Source organism: Mandrillus leucophaeus, unplaced genomic scaffold (genome assembly GCF_000951045.1).
Source record: "Mandrillus leucophaeus isolate KB7577 unplaced genomic scaffold, Mleu.le_1.0 Scaffold359, whole genome shotgun sequence".
Lineage (NCBI taxonomy): Eukaryota > Metazoa > Chordata > Mammalia > Primates > Cercopithecidae > Mandrillus > Mandrillus leucophaeus.
In genome coordinates, this window is record NW_012103798.1 from 1592027 (window position 1) to 1612920 (window position 20894).

At 41.1% G+C, this 20894-nt stretch overlaps 3 protein-coding genes and 1 non-coding gene across 5 annotated transcripts in view; 2 read left to right on the plus strand and 2 right to left on the minus strand.

The window, feature by feature from the left end:
- PSMA3 (proteasome (prosome, macropain) subunit, alpha type, 3) overlaps positions 1-8647 on the minus strand; it is a 34840-nt gene extending 26193 nt beyond the window's left edge. For both annotated transcript variants that reach the window (XM_011989585.1, XM_011989584.1), the window contains exons 1-3: positions 8512-8647; positions 5649-5731; positions 1257-1380 (exon numbers count right to left, since the gene is read on the minus strand). In XM_011989585.1, coding sequence (XP_011844975.1) covers positions 1257-1380; positions 5649-5731; positions 8512-8532 — 228 coding nt within the window. In that variant the 5' untranslated portion in view covers positions 8533-8647. The remainder of the gene's footprint in view (positions 1-1256; positions 1381-5648; positions 5732-8511) is intronic.
- Positions 1-20894, plus strand: part of LOC105546400 (chromosome unknown open reading frame, human C14orf37) — a 339900-nt gene that overhangs the window by 53033 nt on the left and 265973 nt on the right. The gene's annotated exons all lie outside the window — the stretch shown is intronic.
- TRNAK-CUU lies at positions 13909-13981 on the plus strand. Its single transcript has one exon. It is a non-coding gene; the product is annotated as a tRNA-Lys (tRNA).
- Positions 19062-20894, minus strand: part of ACTR10 (actin-related protein 10 homolog (S. cerevisiae)) — a 46737-nt gene continuing 44904 nt past the window's right edge. Inside the window, exon 11 of the mRNA XM_011989610.1 lies at positions 19062-19494. Within this exon, the coding sequence (XP_011845000.1) occupies positions 19313-19494 (182 nt within the window). The 3' untranslated portion in view covers positions 19062-19312. The remainder of the gene's footprint in view (positions 19495-20894) is intronic.

Genomic DNA, 20894 nt, shown 5'->3' on the forward strand with positions numbered 1-20894 from the left:
TATTGGTTATACTTTACCAGTACCTTTTGTGTTTGTGTGTAACATTAAATCTCATTTAGATATAAGAAAGCTATCAGCTGAACGATGTGGGTCATATAAGGTGTCTTTTCATTTAGAAAGGGCTCTGGAGTAACACGCAGACCCAAGTTTGAATCCCAGCTTTTCTTTACTAACTGTGCATCTGTTTTTTCACCTGTGAAAATGGCATTAGGCTGGGCGCAGTGGCTCACGCCTGTAATCCCAGCACTTTTGGAGGCTGAGGCAGGCGGATGGATCACTTGAGGTCAGGAGTTCAAGACCAGCCTGGCCAACACGGTGAAACCCTGTCTCTACTAAAAACATAAAAATTAGCTGGGCATGGTAGCAGGCACCCATAGTCCCAGCTACTTGGGAGGCTGAGGTAGGAAAATTGCTTGAACCCAGGATGCAGAGAGTGCAGTGAGCTGAGATGGCAACCATGGCAATCCAGCCTGGGTGACAGAGCGAGACTCTGTCTCAAACCAAAAAGAAAAGAAACAAAATGACATTGATATAACCTTCACTGGATTGTCAAAATTAAACAAGGTAATTTATGTAAAGAGCTCCCAGCATAGAACCTAATATACAAATATTCTCCTTTCTTCCTTTCCTTTTCAGGTAGCTGGATTAGAATCATTTCATTCTTTTTTTTTTTTTTTTTTCCCAGTATTGGTTCTTACAAGCCAAGTCTGCCATCTATGTAGGGTAACTGTGGTATATACCAGTAGTGTATTTATGGCTGGGCTTGCAATTTAGTCCCTCACAACTTAGATACCAACTGCATGAATAACTTATTTCAGTCATGCCCTATGAAACTATTATGGATGTGTTCACTTTTCCTTTTCATTAAACATCCTTTCCTGATGTTCCACCTTATATAAAGGTGTTTGCTATCTGATGGCATCTTTACTGTGACAGTGATCCCCACAAGAGATACAGAAAGCTAAAGATTCTTCACCTCTCAAGCATATGCCTTCATCAGTGATGTGTGTTGCCAAGATCTCATTTCTACGCATACTCCCCACCCCTCTCCCTCTCCTGCTCTTCTTTCAGCAACTTGGATTTTCCCCCATCACTAATAAGGTTATGAGAATACTGCCTTTCTACTTGACAGTGAACTGGACCAATGCAGTAACTCGCTCTGATTACTTTTGTGACTGCACAGTGATCTATTCCAATCAGTTACTTCAAAAGAAATTGGACAAGACGAAAAGGAACATTTTAAAACATTACCTTACCATTCCAACATGCCGATCAACATTAAAAAGTCGTTTGTTGGAACCTTCTTCATAAAGTTTAGAAAGGACTAATTTTTCTACCCCAAAGACAACACCATCTTTGCATCTGATTCCAATAGCTGTACTGAAACAAGGAGAAGAAAATCAGTTTTTTAACTGAAAATAAACTTCATAAACTTACAAAAAAACAAAACAAAATAAGTAACATTTAAGGCATGCCAAATACATTAAAACATTTGAAAACCAGGAAGAGAAAACACACTAAAGTGTAATAAATACATTACATCCATATAAATATCATGTGACCCTCCCTCCAGAATCTAGTACATCATTTGACTAAAAATATATTAATATATAAGTATAAAAATGCTAATGAAACACAATATGGCGCAGTATCTGACTTATGATAATTATGTTATAAACAAATGACATAAATTCATGTCCATTAAAAATGGTACATAACAGACATATAAAAGACAGGTTAGATACAAACTTAAAAGTTAACAGTGAGTGCTCTGGGTAGAAGGATTATGATTTATTCTTCCTTTTGCTCATCTCTTTCTTCCAATTTTCCCATAATAAACATATTGCTTCTAATAAGTATATAAGAGAATAAAATATATGTTCTGCTACAACTGTTTAAAATAAAAAGATCTTAAAATAACCTCTTAAAGCCAGGCATGGTGTAATCTCGGCACTTTGGGATGCTGAGGCAGGAGGATCTCGTAAGCCCAGGAGTCCAAGACCAGCCTGGGAAACGTGGCGAAACCTGGCTTAGCCAGGCATGGTGGTACACGCCTGTAGTCCCAGCTTCCTGGGAGACTGAGGTGAGAGATTGCTTGAGCCCAGTTAGGTGGAGGCTGCAGTGTGCCAAGATTGCACCACTGCACACCAGTCTGTGCAACAGGGTGAGACCCTGTCTCTCACACACACACACACACACAACCTCTTAAGTAAAATGTGGAGAAATTACATGTTGCCATTTCAAGATGAAAATGTGTTACACTTTATTGTTCTGTTCCTTTTTGATAAAGGTAGTTCTGATTGGAAACAATAGAGACAAAATAAGCAATGCTTGATTGTACAGTTTTCTGGTAAAATTATCTCAACTTTCTCCTTTTTTTTATTTTAAAGAAATGGAGTCTTGCCATACTGCCCAGGCTTGACTTGAAGTCTGGAGCTCAAGTGATCCTCTCACCTTAGTCTCAGTAGCTGGGACTACCAGCACAACTTCTCTATTTTGGGTAACAGCATCACCAAACTCTACATCCTCCAGGTTGAGCTTCTATTTACTATTAATTTTTTTTCTTCAAAATTTCCTTCATGTCCACTTCTTTACAATAATTATACCAGCATTGGGATCCTTATAATTTCAGGCCTACATTACTACAGCATCTTTTCTACTTCTCTAATCCATTTTATCTAAGACCAGCCTAATTGCTAGCTTTGTTTCATTTTGCCAGTCATAATATAAAAAGGGATCCACAACCTAAAAAGCAGGGGAATTGTGTCATTCACAGGTCTCTTAAAATCTGATGAAACTATGGCATTTCTTCCCAGAAAAATGAACAGATGCACACAACAAATTTTCTAAGAATTTCTGACACTCGTTCCCCAATACTTTAGGTGTCTTCCATAGCTCCCCTTGCAAGTTTAGACTCCTAAGAGTCTGGCAGAGCCCCCTGAGCATATTCAATTTCCTGTTATAAATTCTGTACTCTACTGAAGTTACCTCACTGTCAACCTTCCAACACCTCATGTTCATTTTTGATTCCATGTCTTTGAGGTTATCCTGGATGCTAGAATACATTTCCTCTTCACCACTGCTAATTTAAATGAATTTCCCCAAAAGGTTTGCAAACTTACTTGAACTCAAGCTCTACAGGTCAGAATGTAACCTCAGGACTTTGGAAGGCCCAAGTGAGAGGATTGCCTGAGGCCAAGAGTTCAAGACCCATCTGGCCAACATTTTGAAACCCTGTCACTTTTTTTTTTTGGAGATGGAGTCTCGCTGTGTCTCCCCGGCTGGAGTGCAGTGGCGCGATGTTGGCTCACTGCAACCTCCACCTCCCGGGTTCAAGTGATTCTCCTGTCTCAACCTCTCATGTAGCTGGGATTACAGGAGCACACCGCCACACCCAGCTAATTTTTTGTATTTTCAGTAGAAACGGGGTTTCACCGTGTTGCCCAGGCTGGTCTCGAACTCCTGAGCTCAGGCAATCCACCTGCCTCAGCCTCCCAAAGTGCTAGGATTACAGGCGTGGCTCACGCTCAGCAGGAAGCCTGTCTTAATTATCTCAACTCAACATCTTCCTCAATGTTTAAAACATTCTTGAAAATCTGGAAATCTCTGAGATCCTCTCAGGCAGTCTTCAAGGTCAATAATTTTCAAAAGAATTCAAAGACTTCGGCTGGGTGCAGTGGCTCACACCTATAATACCAGCACTTCGGGAGGTCTAGGCAGGCGGATCACTTGAGCTCAGGAGTTTTGAGACCAGCCTGGGCCACATGGTGAAACCCTGTCTCTACAAAAAATTAGCCAGGCATGGTGGCACATGCTTGCAGTCCCAACTACCTTGCGGGGCTGAGGCAGGAGAATAGCTCGAGACCAGGAGGTCGAGTCTACACTGAGCTGTAATCACACCACTGCACTGCAGCCTGGGTGACAAAGCAAGATTCTATGTTCTGCCCCTAAAAAAAGTTTTTTTTTAAAAAAAGGAATAACAGGCCGGGCACAGTGACTCACACCTGTAATCCCATCACTTTGGGAGGCCAAGGCAGGAGGATTACTTGAGCCCAAAAGTTCAAGACCAGCTGAGGCAACACAGTGAGACCATGTCTCTTTTTTAAAATGAATAATTTTTTTTTTTAATAAGAAACTATCATTTGTTCAGTTTTGGTGTATCAAAGACAGGTTACATAGATCGTTAAAAAGAAGAACTTTTAGGCTGGGCACGGTGGCTCATGCCTATAATCCCAGCACTTCAGGAGGCCGAGGCAGGTGGGTCACCTGAGGTTGGGAGTTCGAGACCAGCCTGACCAACATGGAGAAACCCTGTCTCTACTAAAAATACAAAATTAGCTGGGTGTGGCGGTGCATGCCTGTAATCCCAGCTACTCGGGAGGCTGAAGCAGGAGAACTGCTTGAACCCAGGAGGTGGAGGTTGCAGTGAGCCAAGATTGCGCTGTTACACTCCAGCCTGGGCAACAAGAGCGAAACTATGTCTCATTATAAAAAGAAAAAGAAAAAAAAGCACTTTCCTCACTTTTTCTCTTTCTGAGACAGTCTCTGTTGCTTAGGCTAGAGTGCAGTGGTGCAATCTCGCTTCACTGCAACATCAACCTGCCAGGTTCAAGCGATTCTCCTGCCTCAGCCTCCCAAGTAGCTGAAACTACAGGCGTGTGCCATCACGCCCGGCTAATTTTTGTATTTTTTTATTTTTTAGTAGAGACAGGGTTTTACCATGTTGGCCAGGCTGGTCTTGAACTCCTGACCTCAGGTTATCTGCCCCCCTCAGCCTCCCAAAGTGCTGGGATTACAGAAGTGAGCCACCACGCCCGGCTGCGTTTTTTCTTCATTCAGGAAAAAAACACATTCGTTTTTAAGGTTTCAACTTTTAAAAATATTTCATCTTTGCATAAATCTGACTTTTTAAAAATCATATTTAGGCTGGTCGTGGTGGCTCACACCTGTAATCCCAGCTCTTTGTAATCATGAGAAATATAGGACTGGGGCTACTCTTTGGGAGTGCAAGGCAAGTGGATCACTTGAGACCAGGAGTTTGAGACCAGCCTGGCCAACGTGGCGAAACCCCGTCTCTACTAAAAATGCAAAAATTATCTGGGAATGATGGCACATGCCTGTAATCCCAGCTACTGGTGAGGCTGAGGCAAGAGAATCACTTGAACCCAGGAGGCAGAGGTTGTAGTGAGCCAAGATCATACCACTGCACTCTAGCCTAGGTGACAGAGTGAGACTCAAGTCTCAAAAGAGAAACAGACATAGAAAAAATCTTTGCTGAATCGAACATGTGACTAATTGCAAAAGACATTTAAAACACAAGATGTATGAGACATAAAAAATAAGGTCACAAATCTAATGGCCAAGGAAGCCTATGATACAAATCAAGAATTTGAAAATGGAAAACAAAAAGATAATAATGAATGTGATTTTATATACTCTGCAACATGGATAATCTAAGTGGATAATCCTGGAATCAACGAGAAATACAGGACTGGGGTTCATGGAAAACATCTGGCCTAGAAAGAGATCTAGAAATGAATAGAGATTTGGGAACATATACTAATTTGTACCAAAGTAACATAACAAAGCCTAATCACCAAAATATAAAATAAAAGGAGACATGTAATACCTGGTTAAATGTTTCTTACCTACTATTCTCCACAGCCTTCATAGCATATTCAACTTGAAAAACTCTTCCGTCAGGAGAGAATGTAGAGGCTGACAGGTCATACTTAAGGAGAAAAGGCAACAGTAAGCTTGTATCTTTGGCAGTAATGACCATGCAGTTTCTTCCCCTCTAAATGGCTTAAGCATCAGGAACATGTTATATCCTAACAAAGACCTTGCTTTCAAGAGAGGAAAGGGAAACTTGTCAGAGCAGCAACAGTAGCTAAGGTAAAGCTATATACCTTAGATTTCAGCTATTGAAGAGTAATGGATACAAGTCCCAGGTGAAGTCAGAACACTTTTCACACAGACTACAAAACTCATTTTTGAAAAAGATTAATATGGGGTAGTAGAACCACCACTGGAGTTTGAACATTTAAATTTGTAACCATAACTCTGCAATTAACAAACTAAAAGACTTCAAACAAATCATTTGGCATTCACCAAGCACTTAATGAGTATCTATTATGTTAGTCCACTACATGGAATACAAAGGTGATCACTCATTCATTAAGTCCTTCAATTTCAAATTAGACATGAATCTAGGTGCTAGAGATACAGCAGTAAATCAGAAAAGGCACTAAGATGAAAATAAAAGAGTAAAGCAATGGAAGGAACTACTACAGACTACATCATCAGGGAAGGCCTTCTGGGGCAGTAATATTTAGGCTGAGTCAAACCTAAATGACAAGAAGCTAGCCATTTAAGATATGAAGGAAAAGCCTTCTTGGCATTTGGCACAAAGATCTTAGGGTAGAAATAAGGCTAGCACAGTCAAGAAACAGAAGTAAGGTCACTGTGTCCCGAGCACTGTACGCAGCAGAAAGAATAGACTGTGTTAGTGAGGTAGCTGAGGGTCAAATTATGTTGGGTCTTCCAGGCTGGAATAAGGACTTTGTATTTTATTCTAAATGCAACGAGGAATTTAAGCAGGGGGAGTGGTATGATCTACATTTTAAAAAACATCATTCTGGCTTTATGTGGAAAATGAATTCTAGAGAGAACAACAGAAGCAAAGATAAGGTGTTCCAAAGATAGTGGTACTAGCTTAGACAAGAGAAGAGGTAGAAGGGAATACTTTTTCAGAGTATAGTAAAAAAAATAAAAATAATAAAAATAAACTTGCGAGGCCGGGCATGATGGCTCATTCCTGTAATCCCAGCACTTTGACAGGCTGATCACGAGGTCAAGAGATCGAGACCATCCTGGCCAACATGGTGAAATCTAGTCGCTACTAAAAATACTAAAATTAGCTGGGCGTGGTGGTGTGCACCTGTAGTCCCAGCTACTCGGGAGGCTGAGACAGGAGAATTGCTTGAACTGGGAAGCGGAGGTTGCCGTGAGCCAAGATCGTGCCACTGCACTCCAGCCTGGCGACAGAGCAAGACTCCATCTCAAAAAATAAAAAAATAAACTTGCTAAAGCGTTGGTTCTGGAAGTAAAAAAAGGAATTAAAGATGAATCACAGATGTTTTCATATGACCATTCACTGAGCTGAAGACTGCAGTAGATGCAAAATGGCAAGTTAAGGAGAAAACCTAGAGCTCTACTTTGACATGCAGTACAAAATAAACAATCAAGTGGACAGACATGCCAAGCAGACAAACAATTATTCATATCTAGAGTTCTTGGGAGAAATGAACACAGAAGATAAGCCTTCAACAGTGGTACTTTCTGAGTCTGTTTCCTGATCTGTTAAACCCAGATCATCAACCCTACCATTGTTACTAAAATATCCCACATGGTTATATTATCAAGTATTCTTTAAAAGGTTTGTAGAATGAAATACTATTAATTGAAGGTAATAATATAATTGCAAAGTCAGTTTGCTACAAGATTTATTATTGAGCATTTACTTATCTAAGAAAAGTATGGCAGAACTTTAGCATTCATAACCGAATGGATTAAACCATTCCAGACATAAATTGCCTATTATCAAATTTAGAACGCCAGTACTTGAACTTAAGGCTGAGCATGAGAATCTTGTTAAGTAGAAATTGAGGAACTGAGAAACTCATCATTCAGTAACTCTAGTGCAAATAACCAATAAATCTTGTAGAAACTGTATTTTCTATATAGAGAAGTACATAAAAGGAGTAAATTGCACATATACATACGTTTAACAAAGGAAAGCCAAACAATTTAACAAGTCCCACTGCAAAATCCTCAACAGTCTATCAAAAGTCTGAAGCTGTTAAGTTCCTAAGTAACCACTTAAACGTTTACGGAATAAATGCCTACAAGTGCTGTTAGGTACTTTGTATAGGAAAAACAAGGACAAAGGAAAAACTGAAGGATTCATCAGATTTAGTTATTCAGATCATTTTTATTAGTTCTGTTCCGACAGGGTTTCCAGTGACTCTTAAACTGAGCGGTCGATGATCTGCACACTTAGACAGAGAAGGCCCGTGAATCAGCAGCAACCTGGGAACTGCAAACGCAGTCCACAGAAAGCACGATCTCCAGACCGTGGAATCCCAAATCTCACTGCCTCGGTGGTTCTCAAGAGAACACACTATTTCAAGCCCCACGAGTTTCCACTTTCGGTTTCCCTAAGTGGCTGAAGAAAGTGACTCAGCAATCCAAAACTGCTCCAAACCTCACCGCGGCGACGCCAAGCCGGCTACACCTGGGCTGAAAAGCTTCAGGAGTCATGGTCACCTGAGACGCAGGCCTAGCATATAGGGGATAAAGACGACCGCTCTCCAAACAGCTGCAAGTGGCCCACCCAGCCGAAGGCGGTCTTAGAGCACCCCAGGTCCGCGAAACCCTTGTGGTCTGTCCCAGTTCCCTTCAACCCCAAGCCTTAGGTTAAACTATCACACCCAGAGACAGCAAACTCACCCCGGTGCCGATTGAGCTCATCGTGCTAAACCCAACGGGACGCGTAAGGATTCCAGGCCTAGAGCGCTTCCCTACACCACAGGATGCCGCAAACTAGTAACAGACCCGCTCATTGGCTGCGTCGCCAACCAATAACCTTTTTCTCTGTGGCTCGTTCCGCGGCTCCGGCCCCCAGGACCAGGAGTATTGTGGGAAAGAAGCGGGACGCTAGAGGCTGGCGGCGCGCATGTTCAGAAGCAATGGAGGCGGAGTTGGGGAAAGCAAAGGCTCCGCCTTTAGTTCACGTACTTTGAGTTTTTGGCGTCGTTTTATCTGAGAAGCTGCTCTGTTCCTTTCCTAGGAATTATTATTTATCTTTTTATATTATTATTCCCTCCTCGTCACTGTATTCTTTCTTTAAGCAAAAGGGAGAGATGCTCGTATACTCAAAGAATAGAAAAAGCAGTAGGGGCGAAGTAACCTGTCTTCCTCCACGTCCCCATCCTGACCTAGAATCTTGATGGCATCCACCTCACCTTCTTATGTCAGGCTCTCGGGAAGTTTCGCTTCAAGGTTATCGTCTTTGAATTCAGCTTGGAATTTTACACAAGTATTAGTACTCTTTCTATGAGTATAACGCTTTTTGGTAGAGTTAAAGATATGTCTGATTAAAGATACTTATTGAGCGCTAATATATTCCACGTGTTCAAGAAAAAGCTGTAAACAGAACATACCACCGTTTCTAATGGAATTTACATTCAGTAGGAAGAAATAGATAACAATAAATAAGCAAAATAGTAAGAAGGAAGAGTGCTTTAATAGAGAATGGAGGTACTAACTTTAGGCAGTGTGCTCAGGGAATGACTTTCTAAGTGAGTGATATTTAAAATAGGATAACAAAAGACAGTGGTTTAGGGAACAGTAAAAAACTTGGCTTGCGCTAGGAACTGTCACGTCAGAGTGACCCCTCATTAAATGGGGAAGAGTAACAGGGAGAGAACAAGTGCACATGACAGCAAATCTTGAAGTGGTTTGAATTTTAATCCGATTGTAAATAGGGCATCAGCCTTTTTTTACTCCTAAATATTAATACGTCAGTGTGTATTTCCCCCCCAACACAGGAACATTATTTTACATAGACACAGTATTATTGTGAAAATCAGAAAACTAGCAATACTATGATCTATCAACTTTCTTTTTTTTTTTTTTTTTTTTTTGGTAATTTTCCCTATAAAGTCCTTCATAGCTAAAGAAAATCCAAGATCACACCTTGCATTCAGTTGTCTGCTTTAGTCTGGAAAATAGCTGCTTAGTATTTCTTCAGGTTTTTTTGTTTGTTTGTTTTTGAGACGGAGTCTCGCTCTGTCGCCCAGGCTGGAGTGCAGTGGCGCGATCTCCCGCTCACTGCAAGCTCTGCCTCCCGGGTTCCCGAGTAGCTGGGACTACAGGCGCCCGCCACCACGCCCAGTTAATTTTTTGTATTTTTTAGTAGAGACGGGGTTTCACCGTGTTAGCCAGGATGGTCTCGATCTGCTGACCTTGTGATCCGCCCGCCTCGGCCTCCCAAAGTGCTGGGATTACAGGCGTGAGCCACTGCGCCCAGCGGTATTTCTTCAGTTATCATGACATGAAGATTTTCGAAGAATACAAACCATTTATTCTGTAGAATATTCCTTAATTTAGGTTTGATTTTTTTGTTGTTATTTGATTCAAGTGATGCATTTGTGGCAGGAATACTACAGAAATGACCTTGTATTCATTCATGTCAGAGCATTGTATTAGGAGGGACATGATGTTAGTTGTTTTATTGCTGATAATGTTAACTTTGATCACTGGCTGAAGATTTATCCCTGATAATGTTTCTACTTTTACCTTTGTAATTAGTATCTTGTGAGAAAATACTTTGAGAATATGTACACGTCCTGTTTACGCCTCAACATTTCACTCATTAATTCTAATATCTGATGATTCTTGTTTAAATTTATTATTACAATGGTTGCCAAATGGTGATTTTCTAATTCCGTCATTCCTTTCACATTTATTACTGGTTTTCTACTGTGAGGTTATCAGGAGTTTTTAAAGCAGGAGAATTATATGATTTGATTTAAATCATTAAATGAGCTCTTATTTCTGTGTGACGAATGATAGCTAAGGGAAAGAAGAGAAACAGGGATACTAGTTGGAAAGTTATTGCACTTTTGTGAGCTAGCAGTAATGGAGAGTGATTTGGACTAAAGTGGTGGCAGTGGAGGTGGAAATGTGTGGATGGATTTCAGATGTGTAGGGTGCTATGGTTTGAATGTCCTCTTCAAAACACGTGTCGAAATTTAATTGCCAATGTAATGGTATTGCCATGTGGGGCCTGTAAGAGGTGATTAGATCATGAGGGCACTATGGATGAATGTCATTTCTAGAATGGGTTAGTTATCTTGGGAGTGGGTTCCTAATACAAGGATGAATTTCACTGGATTTCAGCTCTCTGTCTCACATATTCGCTTGCTCTTGCTCTTCTGATCCTCTGTCATGGGATAATACAGCACAAGGCCCTTGCCAGATATCAGTGCCATACTCTTGAACTTCTAAAACCGTGAGCCAAATAAACTTTTCTTGTTTGTTATTACCTAGTCTGTGGTATTCTGTTATAGCAGCAGAATATGGGCTAAGACATAGGGTTTGCAGAATTGGATATAGAAAGTAAAGGGAAAAAAGGAATTTCAATTGCTTTTTCCTGCGAATGAAGCATTACAATTGATGTTTTTATTTTTGAACAAATTGATAGATAAAAGGACTTGAATTACTTGGAAGACTGGCTACTTAATTTACCTAACCCTCGTTAAAACATTCCAGTTGTAATTCTTTTTTTTTTTTTTTTTTTTGAGACTGAATCTTGCTTTGTCACCCAGGCTGGAGTGCAGTGGCATGATCTCTGCTCACTGCAACCTCTGACCCCCCGGGGTTCAAGCGATTCTTCTGCTTCAACAGCCCGCGTAGATGAGATTACAGGTGTGCACCAACATGCCCCGCTAATTTTTGTATTTTTAGTAGAGACTGGGTTTCACCATGTTGGCCAGACTGAGCGCACACTCCTGACCTCAGGTGATTCGCCCTCCTTGGCCTTCCAAAATTCTGGGATTACAAGCCTGAGCCACTGCACCTGGCCTCTAACTGCAATTCTTTCCTGGGGAGTTCTGATTTAGACCACCATAGTTCAAGAAAGGGGTGAAGAAAGCTAAAGGTTAATAGTTGCAGAAGGGTTGGCCTTGGAGGTAAACCATAAGTACTCAAAACTTGTTTAGGTATCCAGTTAATCTTTTAATTAACATCATTACCTGTGTGTGATAAACACTATTTGAGCACCTAGTGCACTCAATATTTATTAATAATTAAGCACTTTGGGAGGCCGAGATGGGCGGATGACGAGGTCAGGACATCGAGACCATCCTGGCTAACCCAGTGAAACCCCGTCTCTACTAAAAAAATACAAAAAAAAAAAAACTAGCCGGGCGAGGTGGTGGGCGCCTGTAGTCCCAGCTACTCGGGAGGCTGAGGCAGGAGAATGGCGTAAACCCGGGAGGCGGAGCTTGCAGTGAGCTGAGATCCGGCCACTGCACTCCAGTCTGGGCGACAGAGCGAGACTCCGTCTCAAAAAAAAAAAAAAAAAAAAAAAATTTGGGGGCTCTTTCGGCCGGGCGCGGTGGCTCATGCCTGTAATCCCAGCACTTTGGGAGGCCAAGGCAGGCGGGTCACCTGATGTCAGGAGTTCGAGACCAGCCTGACCAACATGGTGAAACGCTGTCTCTACTGAAAATACAAAAATTAGCTGGGCGTGGTAGTGTATGCCTGTAGTCCCAGCTACTCCGCAGGCTGAGGCTGAGGCTGAGGCAGGAGAATTGCTTGAACCAGGGAGGCGGAGGTTGCCGTGAGCTGAGATCGCGCCCAGCCAGATTCCTTCTCAAAAAAAGAAAAAAGAAAAAAAGGCCAGGCGTAGTGGCCCATGTCTGTAATCGCAGCCCATTAGGAGGCCTAGGCGGGTGAATCGCCTGAGATCAGGAGTTCAAGACCAGCCTGGCCAACACGGTGAATCCCGGTCCCTACAAAAATTAGCCGGGCATGATGGCGAGTTCCTGTAATCCCAGTTACTTGGGAGGCTGAGGCAGGATAATCGCTTGAACCCGGGAGGCGGAGGTTGTAGTGAGCCGAGATCATGCCACTGCACTCCAGCCTGGGCAACAGAGCAAGGCAACTCTAAATGTATACTATTTTATGACGTATCTTATTATTTTTAAATTGAATACCTCAGGAAATGTGATGCCCAATGTATCTAGCTTCCAAATACTGTGCTTTGGGGATACTATCGTAAGAATTATTTGTTATTTTCAGGTTTACAAATTGGTCTTTAACTTGCACTGCTAAGCAGTAGTATAAACACCACACCCCTCTCCATTATCACAGAAATTAGAAGAATTTTTTTTTTTTTTTGAGATGGAGTCCCGCACTGTCGCCTCAGCCTCCCGAGTAGCTGGGATTACAGGTGTCGGCCACCACTCCCGGCTAATTTTTTGTATTTTTAGTAGAGACGGGAGCGGGGGCTAGGCTGGTCTTGAACTCCTGACCTCGTGATCTGCCTGCCTCCGCCTCCCGAAGTGCTAGGATTATAGGCGTCCCGCGCCCGGCCAGAATTTCTTATCTAGAAAGGTTCACCATCATTTCAGAATATATATATTTCCATATGACATTATTCCAGTATCTCCTATGGTAATTTGATTAAAATCAGGTTTCTGACCCTTTGCCTCTTAGAGTTCACATTCTTTACCATTAGATTTAGAGACTGTAATTCTTTCCTCCCAGCTTCTGTCATTTGAGGAGAGTAATAGCACCCTCCAAACGTCCTATCGCTCATTGCCAGACAATTACTCGAAAGAGAATTTATGTTAATTAACTCGAAGCCTCCTTTTCTGAATTTAACTCTCCTTCATCAGACCATACTAAAGAAAATAGCTAATCCCCGCGGTTGTTCAGGGAAACTAACCTCTCAGAGATTGGACTTTGTTTCTTAAATGCGGAGCCCAAACATGTAGGAATCCGGTATGCCATTTGATGGAAGTTGGATGGCCTTGATATGTATTTATGTAAACAAAACATACTGGTTGGTAAATATTTTTAAACACTTTGTTTAAAAGATTCAATGACTCTGTAATGATAAAGACTCGCATAAGTTTTCAATGATCTTTGGATACATATACAAACATTCTTAAATCTAAGTACAATTAAATATTTAGAACACTCTTAAAAAATAATTCTGAAGTGCCGATTTAACAGTACGTTACACATTTGTTTAGAAGAGAAACTACGGGGAGGAGCAAACCATGTAGTTAAAATACTCCTCAAGAGATAAAGCTGCAAGCCGCTGTAACAGGCGCCCGGCTAGCTCAGTCGGTAGAGCATGGGACTCTTAATCCCAGGGTCGTGGGTTCGAGCCCCACGTTGGGCGCGACTTGAAATTTTTCTTCTGAAACTTAAATGGTTTCTCTAAAACGCCTGGACCACAGAGTTCTTAAGCCGAATTAGTTTAAACACTTTCAGTATTAACCAGATTCTCCAGTAAAAAGTTCTCCTTTTGTAAACGAAACAGGTCACAAACCGTGCCTGTGCAATTGAAATCACATGTCCCCTCCCCGTGTTCTCTTTAAAACACACAGGAAACCAAATGCCCACTGTTGAAGACTAGTTTTTTGTGTTACTATGCATACTTGCATAGTTGGTGGTAGAGGGCAGTTTTAATTGTTATCTTAACAAACTTATTAGCGCCACATTTTGGCCGCTTTTCTAAAATTTAAGAGACCGGATGTAAAAACATTTGGAGGCACCTGAGGACTCCGAAGAAAAAGAACCAATTTATCCTTCTCTGTTTCTCTCTGTGTCCTTCTTTTTCCTCCACTCAATATGGAGTCTATCCCTGAAGAAATATATAGTGAAAAATAGTTCTTTTTGTAGTGAGATTTATACCACCAGTGCATACATCAAGTTTTCTTCCATTCTTCTTGGGAATGGATACTAGGAAATTAAGATTCTAGTAAAGGCTCTTTGAAGACGTACAAAACAACTGAGATGTGAAAATTTGGATAGGCAATTGGATGTGAGGGAGGAAAGGTTTCCGCCTTCTCCCCTTTGCACTGAGAACTGTGAAGTCATCAGAACGTCCTTGCCCACTCGAACCACCACAGCCAGACACATTCCAGGATCTCACCCACCAGAACACGTAGGTGAACGGTTTATGCTCCTTCATACCTGAAGCCAATCCTACCTAAAGCACTGGATCCTGTACCCTCCACGTGTCATCCCCCAGCTCGCCACTAAAGGATCAATTTTTCTCCTTTCTTGATTTTTCCGTTCAACACACAAACAAGCTGTTATTTATCTTAAAAACTTCGACCTATTTTCCTCACAGGCTGCCATTCTATTTCTCTGTTCCCCTTTGTAGCAAAAGCCCATCCCCTTTTGCCTAAGCTCAGGTTTCCCCTCCCTCCCACCTCTTAACCCTGACTATGCCCTTCAGCCATAGACCAAAAAATAAAATAAAATAAAATAAAACAGAAAACCCCCACACCTGTTGTCAAATACGTTTAGTTTATTACTCATGGCAACAAGGGAGAAGTGTGGGGTGATTCAGTAAGATGGTGATTATAGGATCTTGGCTTTTGTTGGGTAATTTGGGGGAGGGTCTAAGTAAGTAGGGGCTTGTTCTGAATTCTGTGCTCTCAGAAAACCAGGGCAATTCTAGGATCTGAAATCTATAAGGATGGCAGACTAAAGGAGGGATAAAGGTGAAACAAAGTAACAGTCACTCCTTTAGCAAGAGGGATGTTTGGTGTTTTGAGTTGCACAGTGACCAACTTGTCTGAAGTGTGTGTTATGTGAAAAACAGAAGAAAAGCATAGTTTGCTGAAAGCATCATATCAATCTGTAATAGCATTGAGGCTTACCTGTGTTAGATTACTTCCCAGATGTCAGGCACTACTTCTTGCTCTTCTCAACCCACTCTAGTCATGACTTCCTGCCCCTCCCGCCACACCCCACTAGTCTACTAAACTGTACATGAAAAGGTCATCATTCATCTCCACAAAATCAAATTAACTGCAAGGCCTAATTTACTTGGACTATCAGAAATCTATTACAAATTTGATCACTCCATGCTGGATCCACATCTCCCCTTTGGCTTCCAAGACACTAATGCTCTCTTGTTTTCTCCCCTATCTCACCAGCTACTACCTTTCTCTCCTATCTCTTCACTTGGGAGTGCTCAGGGATGGGTGAGTCCTTGTTCCTCTTCTCTATCCACACTCATGCACTTGGTGATCTTACAGTTTTAAATACCAGATACTTGCTGATGATTCACAACCTTTTTTTTTTTTTTGAGACGGAGTCTCACTCTGTCGCCCAGGCTGGAGTGCAGTGGAGTGCAGTGGCATGATCTCGGCTCACTGCAACTGCCGCCTCCCAGGTTCAAGCAATTCTCCTGTCTCAACCACCCGAATAGCTGGGACTACAGGCATCCCCCACCGCACCTCGCTAATTTTTGTATTTTTAGTAGAGATAGGATTTCACCATATTGGTCAGACTGGTCTCAAACTCCTGACCTCGGGTAATCCGCCCGCCTCGGCCTCCCAAAGTGCTGGGATTACAGGCGTGAGCCACCGTGCCCGGCTGATTCAAAACTTTTAAGAGAGCCCAGATCTCTCCCTTAAATGTCAAACGTCTATATCCATTTGGATGTGTGGTAGATAACTCATACTAAACGTGTACAAAAACTCTTGATCTTTGCCCCAAAACTTGTTTCTCATGTAATTTTTCTTTTTTTCCCCACTAACGGTAACACCATCCTTCTAGATGCATGAACAATACTGGAAACATTATTGATTCCTATCTCTCCAACCCCATTGTGAAAGTGTCTTTCAATATTCCCCTGCCATACTGACTGTGAGCTTGGCCATGTGACTAACTTTGGCTAATAGAACAGAAAGCATGATGCAAACAGTGTCTTGAGGAGAACTCACACAATGGGGTTTGGATCCAAGCTGCCAAGTAATAAATCAGTATCCTGAGACCACCATGCTGAGGGAGCCTAAGCCAGCCACGTGGAGAGAAGCATGTGGAAGACAGAGAAGGCATGGAGAGAGCACTGACACTGAGACTTGTAAACAAGGCTGTCCTAGACCTTCCACCCCAGCACACCAATTAAATACAGCCAGGTGGCTATCTCCAGCTCATACTACATGGAACAGAACTGCTCACCTGAGTCTTGCCTGAATTCTGACCCACACCACCATAAGCAAATAGGATTCATATTGTTTTAAGCCATTAACTTTTAGAAGTTTGTTACATAGCAATAGGTAACTGAAACATCCACGTAAGATCTATCAGGAAATCCTGTTGGTCTACCTTCCATGTATCCAGAATCCAGCAGTTCTCATCTTTACAGCTAGCACCCTGGCTTAAAAAACATCATCTCACTGAGATTACTGCAATGGTGTCTTAACTGATTTTCCTGCTTCAATTTGTCTCTTTAAACTCTATTCTTAACACAACATCCAGAATAATCCGGTTTAAACAAGCCAGATCTTGTCAATTTTCCACTCAAAACACTCCAAGGATATGCTGTTTGACTCAGTAAGATGTATCCTTGTAAGATATACCCCCACTCCCCCATCTACTATTGCTTCTCTTCTTGCTCACTCTACACGAGCCAAATTGGCCTCCTTATCAATCCTGGAATATGTTAGGCATGCCTTTCCTTAGGTTTGTTTGTTTGTTTTTTGAGACAAGGTCTCACTCTGTCACCCAGGCTGGGGTGCAGCGGTGTGATCTTGGCTCACTGCAGCCTCCACCTCCCGGGTTCAAGCAATTCTCCTGCCTCAGCCTCCCAAGTAGCTAGGACTACAGGCATGCATGACCATACCTGGCTAATTTTTGTATTTGTGGTAGACATGGGGTTTCACCATGTTGGCCAGGCTGGTCTCGAACTCCTGACCTCAAGTGATCCACCCGCCTCAGCCTCCCAAAATGCTGGGATTACAGGGATGGGCCACCACAACTGGCTTCCTCTTCTTACAAAGACACCAGTCTTACTGGATCAGGGCATCACCCTAATGATCACGTCTTAATTTGACTACATCTGCAACTCTTTCCAAATAAGGTCACGTTCACAAGGTACAGGGGTTGGGACTTCAACCTATCTTTTTGAGGGGCATAATTCAAACCATAATAGAAGGCTACATTCCTTAACTTCAGTCACCAGTTGTCTGCTACTTTATAGCCAGTTTTAAAGCTCTATTTCAGTCACAGATCCTGTTTTTGATATTATTCAATGATGAAAACTTCTCATAAATAATCTAAATTCAACAAAAGATGAAGTCAATATAAATGTAAAGTTCATGTTTACTGAAAAAAGAGATAATGTTAATAAAATAGTAAATCCATCCAATTGGCAATTAATAGTATATCTATTCCTGGCAATCCTCCTGGGAGGGTTCAAAGTTAAGAAATAGACAAGCCTCGTTCTAATGGAGCTTATATTCCAGAAAAGAAGATAAAACCTCTGTTGAAACGATGACAAGGTAAAAGTTAGAAGTGCCCCAATTATGGGTACTGTGCTTAGGGAAAGAGTGCTATGGAACAGTGGTAGGACTAGAGGAGACAGGTATCCCAAAAGAATGAAGCCAGCAAAATTTCAACAAGAGGTAGTTCATTAAAAACAAATGAAAAAATAAAATAAAAAGTTAAATGACTGAGTACATATTTCAAAGAACCTCCGCCCTGAGAAGATATAAAGCACAAACACAAAGATTAATGGCATTGTGAATACATTTTTACAAAGCAGTTGTAACCTTATATAAAAATGAAGTATCTTTTTTCTTAGAAATGTAGAATTGCTCATAAAAAAATGGTGAAGTTAAAAAGTGAACATTTCCACACTTTGCTTAACAAATGCTTGACCATGTTACCAAACATTCTCAGTCCAAAGATCAAATATATTTCTGGAAAAACAACATTATTATAATATGGACACCCAAGCACCAAAATAAATAATTTTTTTAAATGGACCCATGTTAGTATTTGAAATAACTGGTAATTGTTAACACTATTTATGCTTTAAATGGAGTAACTGCTGGAAATAAAATTAATGAGCCCAGAACAGATTATGTGAACTGTGGAGAAATACTCTTCTTTTTGAAAAACAAGCCACATAGGCTGGGTACGCTGGCTCACACCTGTAATCCCAGCACTTTGGGAGGCGGAGGCGGGTGGATCACGAGGTCAGGATATCGAGACCATCCTGGCTAACACGGTGAAACCCCGTCTCTACTAAATACACAAAAAATTAGCTGGGCATGGTGGCGGGCGCCTGTAATCCGGTGCCTGTAATCCAGATACTCAGAAGGCTGAGGCAGGAGAATGGCATGAACCTGGGAGGCGGAGCTTGCAGTGAGCAGAGCGCCACTGCACTCTAGCCTGGGCAACAGAGGGAGACTCTGTCTCAAAAAAAAAAAAAAAAAAGCCACATAACAAACTTCCAAAATCAAACTGCTTTACTATACTTTATTGATATTAACACAACAGATTTCAGTAAGCACCAGCTACCATGTTACCAGTACACAAGAGAAACAAAGTCAAAAGAATTATATATTAATGCAAAGAGTAAACACAGAATGCTTTCACTTCCACTATACTCCTCTGTAACAAAACATCCTACATACTTTGTACAATTTGCTTATAATTGGTTAAATATGTAATATGAAGCAAGGTTGATTTTTCAATCAAACTTCTATTTCTCAGTGGAAAACGCTCTCTTCATCAGAGGTGGTTGAGTTTTCCCAACATCAAACATCATTTCCAAAGGTGGGTTATTGAGAGAACACCAATCAGGTATACGGCCCGTCTGATTATAATATTCCTTTGAAACAGAACGGCTCCCAAGTATATCTTGTAATGCTCCAAAAATAGCCCCTGTGTGACAAAAATATTTTTTATAGCTAAGATGAAAACTTTTACTAGAAAACTTTAGGTACATATACATCTACTTCACTATATGACAAAAGTGGATTGGTAAAATTCAGCAATGCATTGCCACAATCTTCAAAGTAATTCCAGTCAAGCTATTCTTTATATTTTGAATAACAGAGTAAGCCATAACTCCGTGTTAAAGTAATTGAAATGGCCTTTAGCAGGTTAAGAGTGAACATGATAACAAGTATTATTGCATTTAAAAGCAAGTTAGATAGAGTGGAGTGGAAGGTATTTTCAACTTTGTGTAAATACAATCAACAAGATTCTGAGTTTTCTCTCTCACAACTAAGGTTATATATCAATAAATAAAATGGTACTGCCAAACCCAATAAACATCATCATAATGTCCTAACATTCTATACTGAAGACCTTATTAAGACCCACAAGGCAGTCTTTTAAAAACAATTCCATTACTAAATCAATTTGTCCTAGATCAAAACTACATTTATACCAAATCCTATTTTACAAGAAATTATATAACATTCATTTTAAAATGTCACACTACTTTGTTTTTCTCTCTGAATGTACAATCCTGATACCTTCTAGCTCTGCATCATAAAACATATATCAGAACGTATATAAATGTACATATTCATTATTGTTTTTCCCTTCAAAGTAGTTACAGCAGACCTTTGAACAATGCAGGGATTAGGGGTGTGCACCCACAAGCACCTGAAAAATCCATGTATAATTTTTGCCTCCCCCAAAACTTAACTACCAATAGTCTACTGTTGACTGAGAAGTCTTACCAATAACATGAATAGTCAGTTAACACATAAACAGACCAGTATCTACATATGTATTTTTTATACATTCATGACATATCTTTTTCTTAATTTTTTTGATATTTCTAGGCTACGTGGTTTGTCTGTTTTTTCCAATTGCTGCAAATCTTCAAAAATTTTTCCAACATTATTTCCTAAAAACAGCATATCAATGGACCCACATAATTCGAACCCATGTTGTTCAAGGGTCAACTGTATTTATTAGGTTATTTCCTTATTTCGGTGAAACCATCATTACTTAAAACATTTAATGAACTCAGCCACAAATACAGTTATAAAATAAAGAGACCAATTTTCATATGTGGCTCACTAAATTTGCAAGACATTAAAATAAACATTTTAAGAAATGGTAAGCCGGGCACGGTGGCTCACACATGTAATCCCAGCACTTTGGGAGGCCGAGGCGGGCGGATCACCTGAGGTCACGAGTTTGAGACCAGCCTGACCAACATGGAGAAACCCCGTCTCTACTAAAGATACAAAAAAATTAGCCGGGCGTAGTGGCAGGTGCCTATAATCCCAGCTACTAGGGAGGTGGAGGCAGGAGGATCGCTT